General features: G+C 47.9%; 2 protein-coding genes across 2 annotated transcripts; both read right to left on the reverse strand.

Moving 5' to 3' along the window:
• Window positions 1-1,751: 1,751 nt before the first annotated feature.
• LOC136962497 (UPF0500 protein C1orf216 homolog) lies at window positions 1,752-4,593 on the reverse strand. Its single transcript, XM_067256287.1, has 2 exons — window positions 4,454-4,593; window positions 1,752-3,541 (listed from the first exon to the last, which is right to left on the reverse strand). Exons 1-2 carry the CDS (start codon window positions 4,456-4,458, stop codon window positions 2,374-2,376), a joined length of 1,173 nt encoding a protein of 390 aa, XP_067112388.1. The 5' UTR covers window positions 4,459-4,593; the 3' UTR covers window positions 1,752-2,373.
• Window positions 4,594-6,939: 2,346 nt separating this feature from the next.
• Window positions 6,940-16,156, reverse strand: LOC136962316 (claspin). Its single transcript, XM_067256049.1, has 25 exons — window positions 16,110-16,156; window positions 15,317-15,434; window positions 14,692-15,077; window positions 14,399-14,536; window positions 13,844-13,909; window positions 13,640-13,712; window positions 13,359-13,461; window positions 12,707-13,239; window positions 12,372-12,551; window positions 12,055-12,212; window positions 11,532-11,716; window positions 11,274-11,326; window positions 10,928-11,115; window positions 10,496-10,809; window positions 10,257-10,435; window positions 10,110-10,170; window positions 9,910-9,994; window positions 9,727-9,830; window positions 9,354-9,515; window positions 9,058-9,179; window positions 8,838-8,965; window positions 8,620-8,761; window positions 8,460-8,536; window positions 7,957-8,115; window positions 6,940-7,328 (listed from the first exon to the last, which is right to left on the reverse strand). The coding sequence occupies exons 1-25, from the start codon at window positions 16,128-16,130 to the stop codon at window positions 7,209-7,211; spliced, it is 3,855 nt and encodes a 1,284-aa protein (XP_067112150.1). The 5' UTR covers window positions 16,131-16,156; the 3' UTR covers window positions 6,940-7,208.
• Window positions 16,157-16,942: the final 786 nt, after the last annotated feature.

The raw sequence follows: 16,942 nt of genomic DNA on the forward strand, positions 1-16,942 counted from the left end.
TCATGAAGGGATTTAGACCCAAATAGAAAAGCTAAAATAAATATAGGATTTTATTGCACAGGAAACAATGCGCACATTAAAGTTTTGCTTTATGCTTGAGGTAGGCATATAACTTGGGTCTAACACCAAGCGCCTATCATTTTTAATGTGTATTGTTGGAAACTAATGAGCAGGTATCGCGAATATCACAGGGTCACAGTCAGACCTCAGTGCCACTTGGCACCGAATTGGGCGCCACAAGGCCCAGCTGTGCACACCTCTCTTCCCCTCCCGCATCGCTCGTGTTAATTTGGGGGAAAGTCGCCTGTAACGGATTTACAAACGTTCTCTTAGCTCGCATAACCTACTGCATTAGCAACTCTGCTCGAGGAGAGAGACAGTGGCGCGTCCCGCAGCCCTCCCGTATGCGCGTCTCCCCGGGCTCGGTGCTCTTTGAACGTTACCGCTGTTCGCGCCCAGCAGGGTCCCCGTCACACTCTGCCTCGTGCCCCGCCGTGCTAGTGCGCCTATTATACAGTGTTGCTGAGACGAAGTGATGTGTTCTAACGAGAGAGAGAAAGAGTACATGGAATTGAGATTGTGTTTTTCCATGAATAGACCAAGGCATTGGCCTACTAAAGGCTTATGGAACAATGACAAAAACAGAAAGTGAATTGAAGCCTAAACTTTTAGTTTTCAAAACTCATTCCTTTCTAAGTTTCTTTTTTCTTTTTGCTACCGTTTTATGATTCATGTGCAAACTCCATAATTACATCTTGGCAATTTTCAATTCAGAAAGACGATTTGGTTCTTTCAATGTCTGCCGTTTATTGAAACATTTTTGAGGAAATGGTTGCCAGTACACGGTTCTACAGCAAGGACAATAATAACAGTGTTATCCCACCCGCTTCCTCACATGATGCCCCACATAGCCTACATCCAGCTAACGCCAATAAACAACAGATCAATATGTTAATTTTCTCACACTTTTACTGTCATGCCTGCGTCCAAAAGGGGCGATAAGCTTAAACATAAGCCTGCGCGTATGGAGTTCGGAGGAATAACCGAGGATTATCCCAAACTTGCCCCGGGGTTTGGCGCTATTGCGCGATTGGACCGGCGGCTGCTCACCGGGCTGGATAGGACTTCGCGGGCCCCGGGGCGCAAACTGACAAATTCCCCCGGGGACTTGGACCCTGCAGGACCAGCTCAACTCAGACTGAAGATTAGGGTGGCAAAGGCTGGTATCTCTGCACACACACACACATGCAGGCGCAGGCACGCACGCACCCGCACAAACACACACACACACATGGACGTTCTCTTTCGGCCCGCAGGCTGTCAAGTCGCTGTAACCATTCTTCTAAGATTGATGCTTGTTCCTCACACGGCTATCACACCCTACACAGAACACTCGACCGTGTGATAGAGCGATACAAACAATCTTTGTTCCACTGATAAAGAGCCAATTGTAAGTGGAAGGTCATATTTCTCGAGGATAAAATCCATGTTTGTAACCTCAAATCTTTACAAATCTTAAATTAGTCCTATTTGAACCAAGCCTTCCTCAATATATCCATAAGAGCTTAATAAACACACTGTGAAGACCCAGAAATCTCCAAGCGCTTGTTCTAAGAGCAAGCTTGTTCTCGTTCCACACGTTTACATTTATGCATTTAGCAAACGTTTAGAGAATAAACAAACTTATGTGTGTTTGAGAACATTCACATTTAATTATGAATTAACTTAATCAAACGCACATGTCAGCCAGTCTTTTTTATTTCATTTAACTTGATATGATTTACATATACAATTTAATTCCAAGATATAAATCACCTTCTTTGTATATCTTATTTTCATACATGTACAGATATTTTTGTTCACAAACATTTAGTGTTGTATTAAGTTTTTCTCATCACAAGACAAATGGATTGACATAGGATATGGCCATTATAGATCACATAATCACTATACATGGCTTTCTATAGAACCTTATATAAAAAAGTATTATACTCTTGATATAACTCTTATGTTTAACATTTTAATACTCAGTCTTATAAGGTGACTACAGCTTGCTCTCAAGAAAATGTTTAGGATCTATTTGGACAAGCATTGGGTAGGTCAGCAATACAGCAAAATACAATTGTCTCCTTTACCTAAGTTAATAGCTTTGAAAAAACATTTCAGCACTTTACTTGGTATGGTTAGGTAGAAGGAGAAATTATAACATTGCGCCACATCTGAGTTCAACCTCAGAGGATTCTTGGAGATTGTCTTATAATCAGGAAAGTCTGGGACACAACAAGGTAGGATCCTATCCAATCAGACCTTTGCCTTGTTATCTCTCTGCAGTCATAGGCTGGCTTCTGTAGACCACTTCCTGGTTATGTCTCTCTAAGATTGGCTTGCAGTGGTGTTTGCTGCGGTAGAGGCGCCCATGCGCAGCAGTTCCTTCCTATGGGTGAGGATGACGTCGAAGCTGGACTGCAGGCGGTTCTGCTGCTCCTGGACACGCCCTTGGAGGGTGCGGACCCAGCGGATCAGTGCCAGGCGCCGGTACATGGTCAGCTGAACCTGATGCTTCTCCATCTCCTGGGCCTTGAAGCGCTCGCGGTCCCTCAGGGTCCAGACCGCGTCCAGCAGCTCCGGAAGCTCCCCGCACGGGTCCGTGTCTGAATCCGAGGAGTGCCCCCCCCTCTCCTCCTGCTCTTCTTCTTCTTCGTCGTCATCAGGGAGGCTTGACCCCATCGCCGAGGCCGCCAGGGTCTTCCTGCCCCACCTCCTCCCCTCTGCGTCTTTCTCACATTTCTTGGTGGGGTCGGAAAGGGGGTCGTCAGTGCCTGGGGGGCCATCTGTCCCCTGGAGGTCCGAACGGGGTTCTCCCACGCCGATGCGGTCCCACCCCCCCATCAGAGCCCCCTCGCCGCCACTCTCCATGTTCAGGGAGGACAGGCTGCCGCTGGACCTGTAGCTGAACTCGAACTCTGAGCCACTGTCTCCCCACTCCTCCCCGTCCTCCTCCTCCACTCTCTCCTCCCCCTCCCCTCCCTCCTCCCCCTCCAGCTCCACTCCCTCTTTCCTTCCTCCCTGGATGGCCCGTGGCTCTCTGTCCTTGTCATCATCACTCATTCTTCCTGTCTCCTCCTCCATCTTGCCCTCCTCGGCGCCGTCAGGGGGCACTCTCCCGTAGCCATCGTCCCCACTCTCGATCTCGGGCAGGGGCTCCAGGGGGCTCCAACAGGGCAGGCGGGAGAGGGGCGATAACAGGCCTGGCCCATGATAGTGGATGGTGGGGGGAGGCAGGGGCGGGTCCCGGCCCAGCGGGCCGAGGCTCCGGGGTCGAACCTGATTGCGGTTCTCGTCTCCCGTCAGGACCTCATCCTCTCGACCCAGGAAGTTGAAGTTGCCATCCTTCTCACATTTCCTGTTAGTTTGCTGCTGGCAGTTGCTAAGAAGACGCAGAGAGGAGGAACTACCGCCTCCAACTCCGCCCCCCTGACCTCCGTAGTTGGAGTTTGCAGGTCGATCCTGGTGAAGCATTCTGGGCTTGGACTGAGATTCACTGGATAAAGAGATAAAATGTGTGAGAAAGACAGACAGAGAGAGAAAGAGAGAGCAGAAGACGGTACATCAAACGGAGAAAAGCCGATCAAACGATCAGGTCTATTGAGAATCCTCAAATATCCATATCCAAAATTCTCATTAGAATAAGGTGGAGACTTTCACTCATTTGTAAACGTGTTTATTTTAAACCATTCTTCCTCCTCTAACCCCAATCATATTTTTTTCTGTCAGTAATCTGGTAACTACGTGCTGGTCGGTGCCCTCCACTCATATTAACATCAAATATTACCATGTCTCCTCAGAATGGAAATTTTTCTAATCCTGACTTCGGGGTACTGTCACTCATCCCCGCGCAGCCACGTGGTGCTGAAGGACAGCGACCAACTGTCTAGGGGTCGCGCAAGAATGACTGCTGAAAATTTACTAACGCTCAATTGGTGCACGTCAAAAGTTGTACATCCACAAATTAATAAAAGCTCCAACATTTGGACCAAATGTGATAATTTGCGCTGTGATAGCCTGTTTTGAATTTATGTTAGCCTATATAGCCTACATTGAAGCTTTGGTTGTTTGTTTGATGTAAAGGCTTTGGATCAATGAGTTTTCGCTAAAGGCACCATATTCCATAGTTCCACAGCTGACTATATAAGTCAAAATGAAACTATAGGCCTAGGTTGCCAAATAATGACATTAAAAAGCGTTAACGTGAGATAGAAAACGCCAAACGATGATTATCTACGACCTTTGATAGGTTAGTTGCATTTCAGCCTAATCATAGATAAACAGCGGAGAAATATTTTAGCAGAATCATAACAAATGGAACCCGGGATTTGTTAAAATGGTTCAAATATATAAAGCTATTTTATCATCCATTGCGCGTTACGTAAGTCAGCGGCGCTATCAGGCTCACCCCATATCCGTTTTCTTCTCTCGGCCGACAACCGAACCTCTATGCCCTCTAATTCAAATAATACCAAGTCATCCTTGATTTTATTCGCTGGTTACATAAATCACTGATTGAAGAAAACAATAGTGAATAGGATCGGAGACAATGGGTCTTGTCTTACCGTTGTAGTCAATATTCGGTGAAAAAACAATATTCAGCGCCCTCCCTATTTTCCCCTCCTCCGGTCGACCCTCCTATGTGATGTCTATCTTCTACAAAACCTCCCCGCTCGCGCTCCCTCCCTCCCATCCACTCTTGCACTGGCGCGCTGATAGAACGGACTACTAGCCTTCCGAATGACTCACTTCCTAAAACGGGCAGGGACGGTAGAACGGGAAACGGCAGAGGTGAGAAGAAACAATGCGCGTGAAGGAAAAATAGTCTCAGTGTGTTTCATCCTAACTTTAAAGGGTAAGCACATAACTCGATTGTAGGATTCCCTACCAATGCACATAGAGGGCCTAGTTTCAAGTGAGACAAGTTCTTGCGTGGGAAAGGGTGCTTTAAGATGGCTGCTTATTAGTATTATTAGTTATGATAAAACTGTTGCTCTGTGTTTCGGGTGGGAGGTGTGTGTGTGTGTGTGGTACATCAGACAGACTTTACAAGTGTACTCCCTCCCCATCCCCTGACATCCTAGTCGCTGGCGGGTGAAATGCGCGCGTCCCCCTCGTCTCCTCCGCCCCTCGCTCCCTCCTCATCTCTCCTTTCCACTTCAACAACATCCCCATTCAAGTGCCGCACCTCGAGGCTGTTTCCCGCCTCCTCCCCATCGTTCAATAGTAGCCTAAGCACATGAAAAATACATCAAACACTGCGGCCGCCTGCGGCCCCGTCACATGCAAAATCATCTCCATCTTCCAACCCGAACAAGAACCGCGTTGAGGACATTGATACGGAGCACGATAGGCTACCACCGAGAAGGCCCGCGTGCACAAAAAGGCACATTCACAGAGGGACTAAGACAGACACAGATGGAGATGATGTTCAGACACCCACGGTCATCCACGAGGATCCCTAAGGGTGTAAAAAAAATAAAAAAAGATATGTGTAGGCTTCTTCCAACTCCGAACCACCCTCTTCTCAAAGACATTAAAAAAGAGCACGACTTACCTTGTGAATGAGACCTTGTTAGATTTTTACACAGCCTGCAGTTATGACCCACTTCTCTCAGTTCAGCTTCACGTCTCACCCTGCACCAGGTCTAACTGTGACAGTGGCTGAGGGCAGCTAACCCATGGCTAGACTGTCAAGCCACCACGCAGAGATGCATAGCGGCATGCACTGTAAAGAAAACTAAAGTGGACCTCAAGCCCTTCTCTCTCAGCAACAGTCAAATCGGCCCAGACATGCTAAATAAAAAACAAATCCCCTTCTTATACCTTTCTCTCACACACTCTCCCTTCGGGTGTATTATAGAGAAGCACAAGAGTTCGTGTATCCATGCTCAATTATTCTAGCCTCCGATCGTTGGAATAAAAAAAAAAATAGCGTTTGTCCTCTAGATATTTGGTGGTCAGTCCATTGCCAAAATGCGTAACCTTCACGCTTGCTTTCAAGTGCATGGGGGGTGGGGGAAAACAGTGCATTGGGAGTTGGGGAATGTTATGATTGAATAAACAAAGCAAGGATTAAGTCAGTGTGTGTGTCTGTGCCTAAAGCTAGAGAAGGCTAACCATGGGGTTCATTCCAGCCCTGGTCCCTGCCTCCTAATGAAGTATAATGAGGCCTGGTGCCCCTGGTAACCCCAGGACCTGCTCCTAATCACCTCAGCTTAATGAGATGGGGAGATAAAAGGGGTCATTACAAGTATCCCTAATGAGCCATTATTATTAGCCACTTATCAATGCATTAGTCTAAACAGCAATTATAAATGATAACCAAGGAGTGGAGAGTCATGCGCCAGGTAGTGGTCAGAAGGTGGAAGCTTCATATTGTGTACCAAGAACAGAACAGGCTCACACAGGTTGGTGGGCAAGTCCAAAATCAAAGGCGCTATAAGCTAATACTGCAATAATTGGTCTTAAATTAATGAGGACTACATTTTTAGTACCCGCAGCCAAATCTCAGGGCTGGTATTACAAATCAAGGGAATAATATCAGATTATCTTAAGGAAAGCTTATTATAACCTTAACCATGTTATTTTATTATTCTATGGAGGAAGAACCCCAAGGAGCAAAGAGAAATCTTATCAAGTAGCTTTGGTAACAAAAGGCTCCAAGTCCAACTCTGGATAAGTGAACTCAAATTTGGTAGTGGAATAAAATCCTTTAGGCTAATTTAGGCAATTATCCCTGATTCAAGATGAGAGCAGAATACCATCACAAGGCTACATCGGTTTGCTCTGTAGCCTTAAAATACATAAAAAAAATAAATAAATAAATCTTAAAATACACTTTAATTTACAAATACATTCAAAATCAATTATATATATATATATATATACACTGTATAAAAAAAATCTTCAACAATTCTATTTACATGATGAAACATTTCCTGGATATGTATCAAATATTCAATTTGAGTTAAAAAAAACCCAGATGATGCCTGCGAATGAACTGCCAATTTCAAACTCAACAGATATGATGAATGAATACACACTAGACATTGCCTGTTTGTGACAGAATGTGTGTGGTATACTAGTGTGAGTGAAAGATGATCCAGCAGTGGTTATTGGCACCTGGGTGTGTGTGTGTGTGTGTGTCACAGCAAAGAAGCTTAGTTCTCCAGGAAGGAGAAGATGCTCCTGGGAGGTTTGGCCTGCTGCAGGGCTGGGATCCCTCTGCAGGGACGCTTGGCTGCCGGGGTCAGGTTCTCTACTGGCCCTCGCTTCTTCACCTGGGGTGAGGGAGACAAGACCCAGTTAGGGTACCTTTAAAAACTACATGTGTGTCACAGACTGTTGATAACAAAAATCCCTAGTTATTTTAATGGATCTGTCTGAAAAAGTGTGCAACTCTGTCATGGGTTCAGAATAATAATTTGGCTATCCGATTAAAATTATAACTCAATTTGCCTTGTATTATGAAGATCAAATCAGAAATACAATTAAGATTTAAGACGAAAAACAAAAGGCTGACTGGAGCATCTCACCAAATGGAGCTTCTGACAAAGAAAGAGACTCTGATCTGGATCTTTGGCACCACCTAGTGGCCTAACGGTGCCTTACGGTCTGAAATGCTTGTACAAGTACATACAACCACCTTACGGCAAGGACACACTGGCTGTGAAGCTACACAACGTTTACATTTGGACACAATGCTGTTTCCACTAGAAGCACATTTCCCATGCCGGTCCTGAGCGTTTCTGCACTTTTGTCATCACATGACATACACGGCACAGGCTATATTTAGGCTACTTGTTGTCGAACAGCGAAAGGAAAATTGCTGCACTTCCAGGCCTTTATTATTTTTCATATTATTCAGGGACTAATGGTTGAGTTATTAGCTGGTTATTAGTGTCTCACCTGTTTCTTGGGTGCGTCAGAGCTGGCCTCCTTCTCGGGGGACAGCGTCTGGAAGAGGAAGCCCCTGGTGCTGCGGGGGGCCATGGGGTTCCCCTCGGAGATGGAAGCCAGTTTCTGGAGCACAGAGCGGGGCTGGCTCAGCAGCGAACCCCTCCTCACCTGGGATGGACGACAGGGGGGGGGGGTCAAGGGTCAGGTAACAGACCACGTTAAGGTGACGCCGATACTAACACAGCTCGTATCTAGAGGTGCACAGGCCAGGAGGGTTTACGGTCAAACGCTTTTCAATCTGGATGTGTTATTTTGCTTGGTCATGGCTGCACAGTCACGGTCTTGGGGTGCTGTAGCATACACAGACCCATGACCCAGGTTAGTTCCAGCCTTGAAATTAGAATCGCCCGGAGAAGGCCAATCCATTTCTGAGAAGGAAATCTGAGCTTTTTAGACGCAGAGCGAATGGAGGGCGTTTGTGTGGAGTCTGTGGCGTGAGAAGGGCTACTGACCAGGGCGGGCTGGGAGGGCCTCTGGAAGGGATTCAACAGCAGAGCACTCTTCTCAGCCGGGGGGACCAGAGGCATGTCTGGAACACCGTGGAGGGGTGATTAGAGAGAGATCAAGGATTACGTCCTCATGGGAGACGCTACATGTTCTACCAATGCTCACCTTTCTTCTGTAGTTTTTTGGCCGTCAGCTTTTTGGCCACCTTCATGAACTGGCTGTCCTCCTCTCCCATCTCCTCCTCCTCCTCGTTGTCCTCTTCATCGTTATGAGCATCACAGGATGCCCTTCCTTTCTTGACCTTGGACTGTTAAAGTGGACTGAGATTAGTGAGGGATTGACTCTTATGCTAAATACACACACGCACACATACAGGCGCACACCTGCTCTCTCAGCCACTGCTCTCTCTCCACCCTCTCCTTCCTCCTCTGCAGCTCTGCCTGGTCCACGTCGTCCTCATCCTCCTCTTCCTCCCCCTCCTCTCCCATCCCGCTCAAGTCAAAACCCTCATCTGGAACAGGAGACACCCAGAGAGGTCAGCATTCAGCTTTTCAAAATGGCACGTTTGGAACATGCGCGACACACACACACACACACACTAACCAATGTTTTTCCAGCGGAAGCGGCGCGCTCGGCCGGGGCCGTCTGAATGCAGGTCGCCGTCGGCGAGGTAACGCTCCTGGTACAGCCGCAGGCGCCGCTTGTCATCATCAAGAACCTGCTTCCTGTAGGGGGAGGAGGGGCTTAATGTCCTGTGGGGAGGCACAACTCTGCACCCCTTACCATCCCACCAGTGGAGCCTATCCTCAAACCATTCTGATACAGAACTAGTCAGTAAATAAACATGGCGTTCATCAGTTGTAAAGTGAGTAGCATGGGTGTTGTGGGTGGGTACTCACATGTGGATCTTGTTGACCTGGTCTTGCAGCTCCTCATCAGAGGGCAGCTCGTCCAGCAGCTCGTCCTCCTCGTACTCGCTCCCTCCTGCCCCGTCCTCGTCGTCACTGCCCACGTCGCTGCCGGACAGCTCCGCCTCAGAGTCCACAAACTCTGCCATGCGACTGGGGAGAGGGGGGGGACGGACAACCAAGTGTCACCACGGTGGCCTTCCAGCGACAGGACGTCCCTTTCATTGCATTTGATTAAGCAGACTCTTTTCTCCAAAGCGACATGCAAATAAATGCACATATAAAACTGCCAAAAACCAGACGGACCAGAAGTGCACAGTGCCTCTAGGTGCGCGTGTGCCGTCAGAGTTCCAGTTTCACTTACATTTTCTTCTTTTTGACTCTGTGAGGTGCAAACACAGCCTGCCTCTCTTCCTCCTCCACCTCGTTCTCCTCATCCTCTCCTTTCTCCTCATCCTCGCTGTCCTCCTGAAGGAAAACAGGTTACCTGGTGTTCATGGAAATTCTACCCCCCCCCCCCCCCCCCCCGCACACACACCCGTCTTACCTGCTCACTCTGGCTCTCCATATCAGACAGCAGATGAAACTCACAATCTTCCTCCTCCTCCTCCTCATCAACAAGCTTCTTCTCACTAAAACATGATATAAATATATTTTAAAAAATCTATGTAAAAAATATGTTTAAGACATTGCTATATGTGACAAATCAGGTGCTGGATTACATGTTTGTGGACTGGGTTTGACTACCTGTCCTCGGCTGTAAAGGTGAGCTTGGCAGGACTGGAGACAGGTCTGAAAGGGGACATACCTAGACAAGGAGGAAAATGTGTGAACACAACAACGTTTTGCCTATGTCAATCAGACGTGGGAGTTTACACACACACACACACTCACCTGGACTGTTAAACCTCCCAGAGCACAGCCCTAACAGTTGATCCATTTCTCGATCCATCTCCTCCTCCCCTGCTCCTTTCCTCCTCTCCTCCATCTCTTCTTCCCCAGCTTGTGTGGGGAACCCCCCGGAGCACAGGCCCAGCAGCTCATTCTCCTGGGACGCCCCCCCCAGCGCCGCCCTCCCACTGCCCCCCCCGAACCCCCCGGAGCACAGGCCCAGCAGCTCATTCTCCTGGGACGCCCCCCCCAGCGCCGCCCTCCCACTGCCCCCCCCGAACCCCCCGGAGCACAGGCCCAGCAGCTCGCCCATGTTGGCGTCCATGGCGTTCTCGTCCAGGCTGTCCAGTATGAGCTGGCGCTTGTGTGAGCGCGGCGCGCCGTGCCGAGGCCCCACGTTGAGGAAGCCATCGGCGTCCAGCAGCTGGGACTGGGTGTCCTCCTCCAGGGAGAAGCGGCCCTGGGGGCCCGACTCGCCAGGGGACGGGGGCGCGTACAGGTCCTGGGAGTCCTCCACGGGCATGGACAGGGAGGGCTCAGACAGCTTGCTTGAACTCTGGGGGGAGTGGTTGTGGTGGGGGGTGCAGTGGTTAGCGTTTTAGTCGATTGGACACATGTAAACATTTGGATTATGCCGCTGCTAACAGCAGCTCTGGGACTGGCGTTCTGCTCACCTTGGAGGCGGAGCCTAGGAAGCTGGGTCTGAAGAGGCATGGCGAAGGGGAGCGGAAGGTGGCGTAGCCGGAGACGCCTCGGGCCGTGGTCCGGCTGACTGGCTGGTAGGACGGAAGCATGGAGCTGGCCAGCTCGAAGCTGCTGTTGTGGCTGTTGTCCTTGGCCAGAGACAGAGAGTCGTCCTCCTCTGGAAGGGGCGGCAGCAGAGACACTGATGAGAACCAATTCAGAAAGCTGTCGGCTGGCAAGGCAGAGATTCTCAACATGGATCAGTTCCTATCCGAGTTGGGTTTGGGACCTTCTTTCAGAAAGGGTCAAAGAGCAGATCCAGGCCAGTCTACTGACCCGTCTTAGTGTCGCTCTCCTGACCTCCAGACCCCATCCTCCTCACACCATCCCTGGGATCAGAGGAAACACAGGTCAACATTAATAACCCCCAGCTCATCACAGGCCCCACCAAGGACACACTTTCTGAATGTTGTAGATGCAAGACTTGTTCCTTTGAAAGATGTGCAAGACATTATGGTATAATCCTATTACTAAATCTACAACTTACATATAGCTCTCTCTCCGTCTCTCGCTCACACACACATACACACTGACCCGGTACGAGAGCAGGAGCTGCCGGCGAACAGCATGAGGGTTCCGTCCATGTTGTGCAGCTCGGGGAAAGGGGAGCGGCCTTTCAGTCCCGGGGAGGGGCTTCTCACATCCCTGGCCCCGCCCTCTTCATCTTCATGCCTCTGCTCCTCCTCACCATCGTCACCCGCTAGCAGCTCATCCACACCCTGGGAACAGAGGACAGAAGCTGCATCACCCCACAGGACAAAACACCTACATATTGAGATATTGAGCGCTGTATAGTATTCTTGTTTAGTTCACCATGCCTTAATTACCTAGCTACTGTAATTGAGATGTTATGGTTGTACTGTATTCTTTTTGATCACCGTGCCTGGTAGCTGAGATGCAGTTACTTTGCAATGTGGCTAGTAAACACGCACAGTTCCTTGACACTGACCATCGGAATATTGTTAGTACTATATACTTCTGACCCCAGAGCTCCTGCTGTGCTTTCTATATGCACGACCTGTACGTCACTTCATAAGTCATAAAGTCGCTCCCTTACCTCTTCGCCCTCAGACTCGGTCATCTCTTCCTCCTCCTCCTCTTCGCCGCATTCCTCGTTGTCTAGGCGACGGAGGGCGGCTTTGCGAGTGCGCTCTTCCTGCCTTCTCACGGCCATGGCCTTCCACAGCCGAGACTGCAGACTCACCAGCTTCTCACCTGCACACACAAGCAGGAGAGACTGGGCTTAGGATAACAGCTCCATCAAACCTGGCTCGTATAGTGCCTCTGATCATCCAATCATGGTAGCCTCCGTAAGTTAGCCCTGTACACCCGTATGATGCACCCATGAGGCATTTGGCCCTTAATCGAACGCACCCTTCCCAGCCTCTTCCTCCTCCTCTTTGATGGTGACGCTGACAGAATCCGAGCGCAGCTCCTCCTGGCCAGCGGGGGTGCTCTCTTTGCGGATGAGACCAACCTGCACGGTGCGCTCTCCCTTAGGCCGGGCCACAGGATGCACGTGTCGGAAATAGCGCTCCTTCAACGCCTCAACACCTGGATGGGGGACACACAGATCAACCACTGAGGAACAGGGTGTACGCTTCGAAATGAAATTGTTCCCACTGTCCAATTTCCCCAATTGTGGTTGGGATGTTATCCTGATCATTCCAATCCTAATACTTCAGTATAAAGGCTGCTCTCAGTCTTACCTGGGTTGACTGGCTGGGGGGGCTCAAGCAGGTTAACAAAGGCCCCCTCGTCTGGACACAGTTTGGGGATGGGTGGTGGGTCCAGCCCCAGCTCTCTCAGCCTGGCCAGTCTGTCCTTCCTGGACCTGTGGTGACCTTGAGCTACAGCCTCCACAATGGCACCAGCAGCAGGCATCGCTACATCCCCAGCCCCGGTCTCCACCAGCCTGGCCGGGGAACGAGATGCTTCCACCTGGCCTGGCACTGGAAGCCCAGCCTCCGTCTCTGTGGATTCAGGCTTGGTATGATCCACCTGGGATGTCTTGGGCATCTCCGCCACTTCCAGGACAGGGGCCCCCGTCTCAGGCTCGCCTGTCCTTGGATGGTGCTCCTGCTGTGGGGAGGAGGTGGCAGATGGCTGAGGTAGGGTCTGGACCTGGGTGAAGGAGGGGACGGTGTTATCCTCTGCAGGGTCATGTTGGGGCTCATTGGGTGGGTTGGAAGGTGGAGGGGCTGGCGTGGTCTCCAGTATCATATCCTGGTACTTGGTAGATCTGAGAAATACAAAAGAAAGAGGAAACAGTTAATGTCTTAACTGTTTTGAGCAGTTTGAAGAGTTGAATGTGTATACTAGCAGTTTGTGATGGGGATCAACTTGAGTGAGCATATTTACTTCAGCAGCGCCATGGCGGGTCCTTCTGGCCGGGTTCTCCTCTTGAAGAACTGGTCGAGACTCTTGGGCTCGGGCATGTGGTAGGGCAGTCCCAGGGACGACTCTGCCAGGAAGGAGAGCACAGACATGTCTCACACACGTATTACTAAACTAGGAACAGGATACAATGCATTATGTACGATATACAGACTTGTGAAATGGCAAAAAAAAAGTACATTAAACAGGCCCCAATCTTGTAATACTGAAGGGTCTCACTTGAAGGAGGAGAATACACGACTAACCTCTGACTAGACGTTGGGTCTCACTGTGGAGCAGCATTATGGCCTCCCTGCTGGCTCTTGCCGCCTTTCTCTCCTGAGAGCACCAAACACAGGAGGCAGGAGGACAGCATTAGCTTTAAGTCAGATGTATACATTCATCTGGATATGCGGTAAGAAAAGGGAGGAGTAAATTAAAGTTTTTTTTAAAAGACATGTACGCCATACTTGTCTCTGTGGTTTGGGTTCATCCTTTTCATCCCCACTCTCTGGTTCATCGTCCAGAAGAGCTTCCTGAGGAAAGGTAAAAAGATTTAATCACGTCGGAGAAATTTAGTTATTTTCTGAAAATACTGGTGGCTTAGCATTTCTTGTCAGCAGAGAACCCTCTCCCCACATGACCTATGCACACTCTACCTCTGGGATCAATCACATTGACAGCTGATATGCAGGGGAGGGGACTTCTCACCAACATGTTTAAATAGTCGTACATGACGACTTGGGAACCAGACAAACTTTGTATCACCATGGCGTGTGATGTTTTGTCTCCTTGTGGGCTGGCCACAAGTAATAAAGCTTTCTTAACTTCTTCACCGACTGACTGTGCAATGCTTGATAGATTACAATTTCTGACAACATATTAAAAAAATAATGAGAAAATCAGGTGTTCAACCATCATGGTCCTATTTGAATATTACCTCCCCGAATACTACCTCCCCAACAACCACACTTCCTTCCCTACCTAAAGAACATCTTTACCTTCAACCACAAGTTGCTACTCACCTTGTGCTTTTTGACCTTCTGCTTCACCGCTGCTCTGATGGCATCCAGAGACTCTTCCTCCTCCAGACCCGTGTCAAACAGGTCAGGGTCGCCAAGGAGACAGCCGCTGTCGTTCAGCACCCGGGGCATGGGGGCCTCCTGCAATCAGAACGAGGCGAGTCCACACAAACCTTTCAAAGACGGTACATCAGTGGAACTCAGTGTGCTATAAAATTGGAAATATATTCCATCAACAAACAACTGGGTTGGTATTGAAACATTTATTTGACCAGCATTTTATATTGCCGACTCACCTCAGCTTTCTCTTTTTTCTTCAGAAGCTCCACGGCCTTGCTGTGCTTCTTTTCCTTTGCTTTGTGTCGCTGACTCTTCTCTCTCTTCTTCCCTTTCTTTTTCAACACCCTCTTTGGTGTATCCTCCTTACTCTCTTTTTCTGGTTCGCTCTCATCACTGTCCACGGGGGCCCGGGATATCCTCTTGCTCTTAACCTCTCCTTTCTTGACCCTTTTGTCCTCCTCCTCTTCCTCCCCAGGAGGCACGTCTTCTCCACTGGATGCTGATAGGATGAGAGCGTCGACCATCCCGGCTCCGTGCTCCTCCTCCCCCTCCTCGCTGTCACTGTCTCTTAGCGCCTTCCGACAATGAGGCCGTCGTTTTATGGTGACCTCATCATCTGAATCTGAGAAACATGCGATTGGGAAATGGTATACATATGTAGTGACGTCTGTAACAAGGTCATACCAATAACACATTGCAGATAGATTAGGTTAGCCAGCAGTGAACTTGCACATCATTATATATTCAGTAAACTAACTTTTAAGTCCTGCATTGACAGTCAGCTAGGGTTTAAAAACATAATTGACATATCATTATTCGACTGTATTTAGTTTAGAATGCACTATTGTCATGTGCCTTCACCTTGGAGAGAATTTATATTTTCAGTCATTTCTTTCACCATCATCTCCTCCACTGGGGAGCCCATTCCACTGTCTGAGTCACTCTCTGCGATTTGGCCTACCACTGGGAGATCCACAACCTGTTGGGGGGGGAAAAAAAAGTATTTCGATGGAGCATCATGATTAACTATGTTTAGCTCGGGTTTAGATATTGATAACCTATTACGAGGCTGCTATGGTTTGGAAGGACGAGACTAAACAGACAACGACAACTAGAATCAAAAGTTCAGTCAGTTGTTTAAACCAAGGCTTGCATTTGTTTGGCCCTTGTTAATTGCTAGTAAAACAGTAGTTGCTTGTAAAGTGGCTGGTTAGCTGGTTGTTTAGGTTGCCAAATGGTGGCGCCTACACACAATGAACTTTGTTAGCTAGCTAGCTAGCGCGGCACTCAAAAAACTAGCTCCTAAATACTTCAATATTAACCAACCTGCGGTATATTTTTCTTGACGTAAATTTAGCCAACAACTCAGTACATTTAACATATCACTGTGCTTAAATACATATTAACGTTCAATAAAGAACCAACACAATCAACAACCAGCTGTGCTGTGTAGCATTAAAATGATGCCGCAAGCTTAGCCTCCCGCCTGTTCTAATCAGAGTACTCCAAGACTAAGGCAGGCTAACTTGCAAGTCCAATCAACATTTCACGGTACTGATTATGGAAGAGATTGTTGTAAAATGTTTAATTAACCGTTTTAAATACATTGACATACACATACATTAACTTTGATTAGCAAGCTAGCAAAACTTACAGGTTGGGAGACGAGACTCATCTTCGACCGCCTGATTTGAACACGCAGAACGAAATCTTTCTTAAACGGTGAGACAAGGACGTGTTGGCTTAAATCTTCCCAAACATAACATGCGTAAAAACGTATCTTGTGGTAATATTTCTATATATTAAAATAACTATCGATTGGTTTATTTTCCTCCCGCTCCTTCTATAACAGTGTCAGAAGAACACAGAAAGGAATTTTGATAATTCGCGCGCTGACACAGATGGTACATCCTTGCCAATGTCAGTCAGTTTAGTTCTGGTTTTCTATTGGATTGAAAAGCTAAATAGAATCCGCCTTCAAATAAAGTAACAACATTTGATTGGTCTATTCACATGACACATAATCGACAGCAAGTGCTTTCGATGAAGTATTTGTCATTCAGAAAACTATAGCGTTTTTTGTGAATTTTCAGTAAAACGTTTTTTAATACCATCCCCTGATATCACAGACATTGTTTAACTTACTTAAAATGTCAACATTAACAACATTGTAAAAAAAAAGATGTTGTCATGTTTTTAGTTTATCAGCATCTATCACCACTGCCACTGCTGCAGAGGAAAGTAATTGTTAGTACAGATAACTGTCAAATGTCGTAACCATTGACAGATAGGTGCATATATCTGCATGTATTTAACTGCACGTAATCTACAACTAAGTTAACTTAAATGCTGTATTTTAATGGTGCAGTGTGGGAATTCAATACAGAATATTAAATCCCTTATTACCCTATCTAAAGCCCATTGATTTGATATAAAAATCAATGTAGTGGTGCCAGTAGATCTTTAATTGGCTGATACTACATAAAA

Source organism: Osmerus mordax, chromosome 18 (assembly GCF_038355195.1).
Source record: "Osmerus mordax isolate fOsmMor3 chromosome 18, fOsmMor3.pri, whole genome shotgun sequence".
Taxonomy (NCBI): domain Eukaryota; kingdom Metazoa; phylum Chordata; class Actinopteri; order Osmeriformes; family Osmeridae; genus Osmerus; species Osmerus mordax.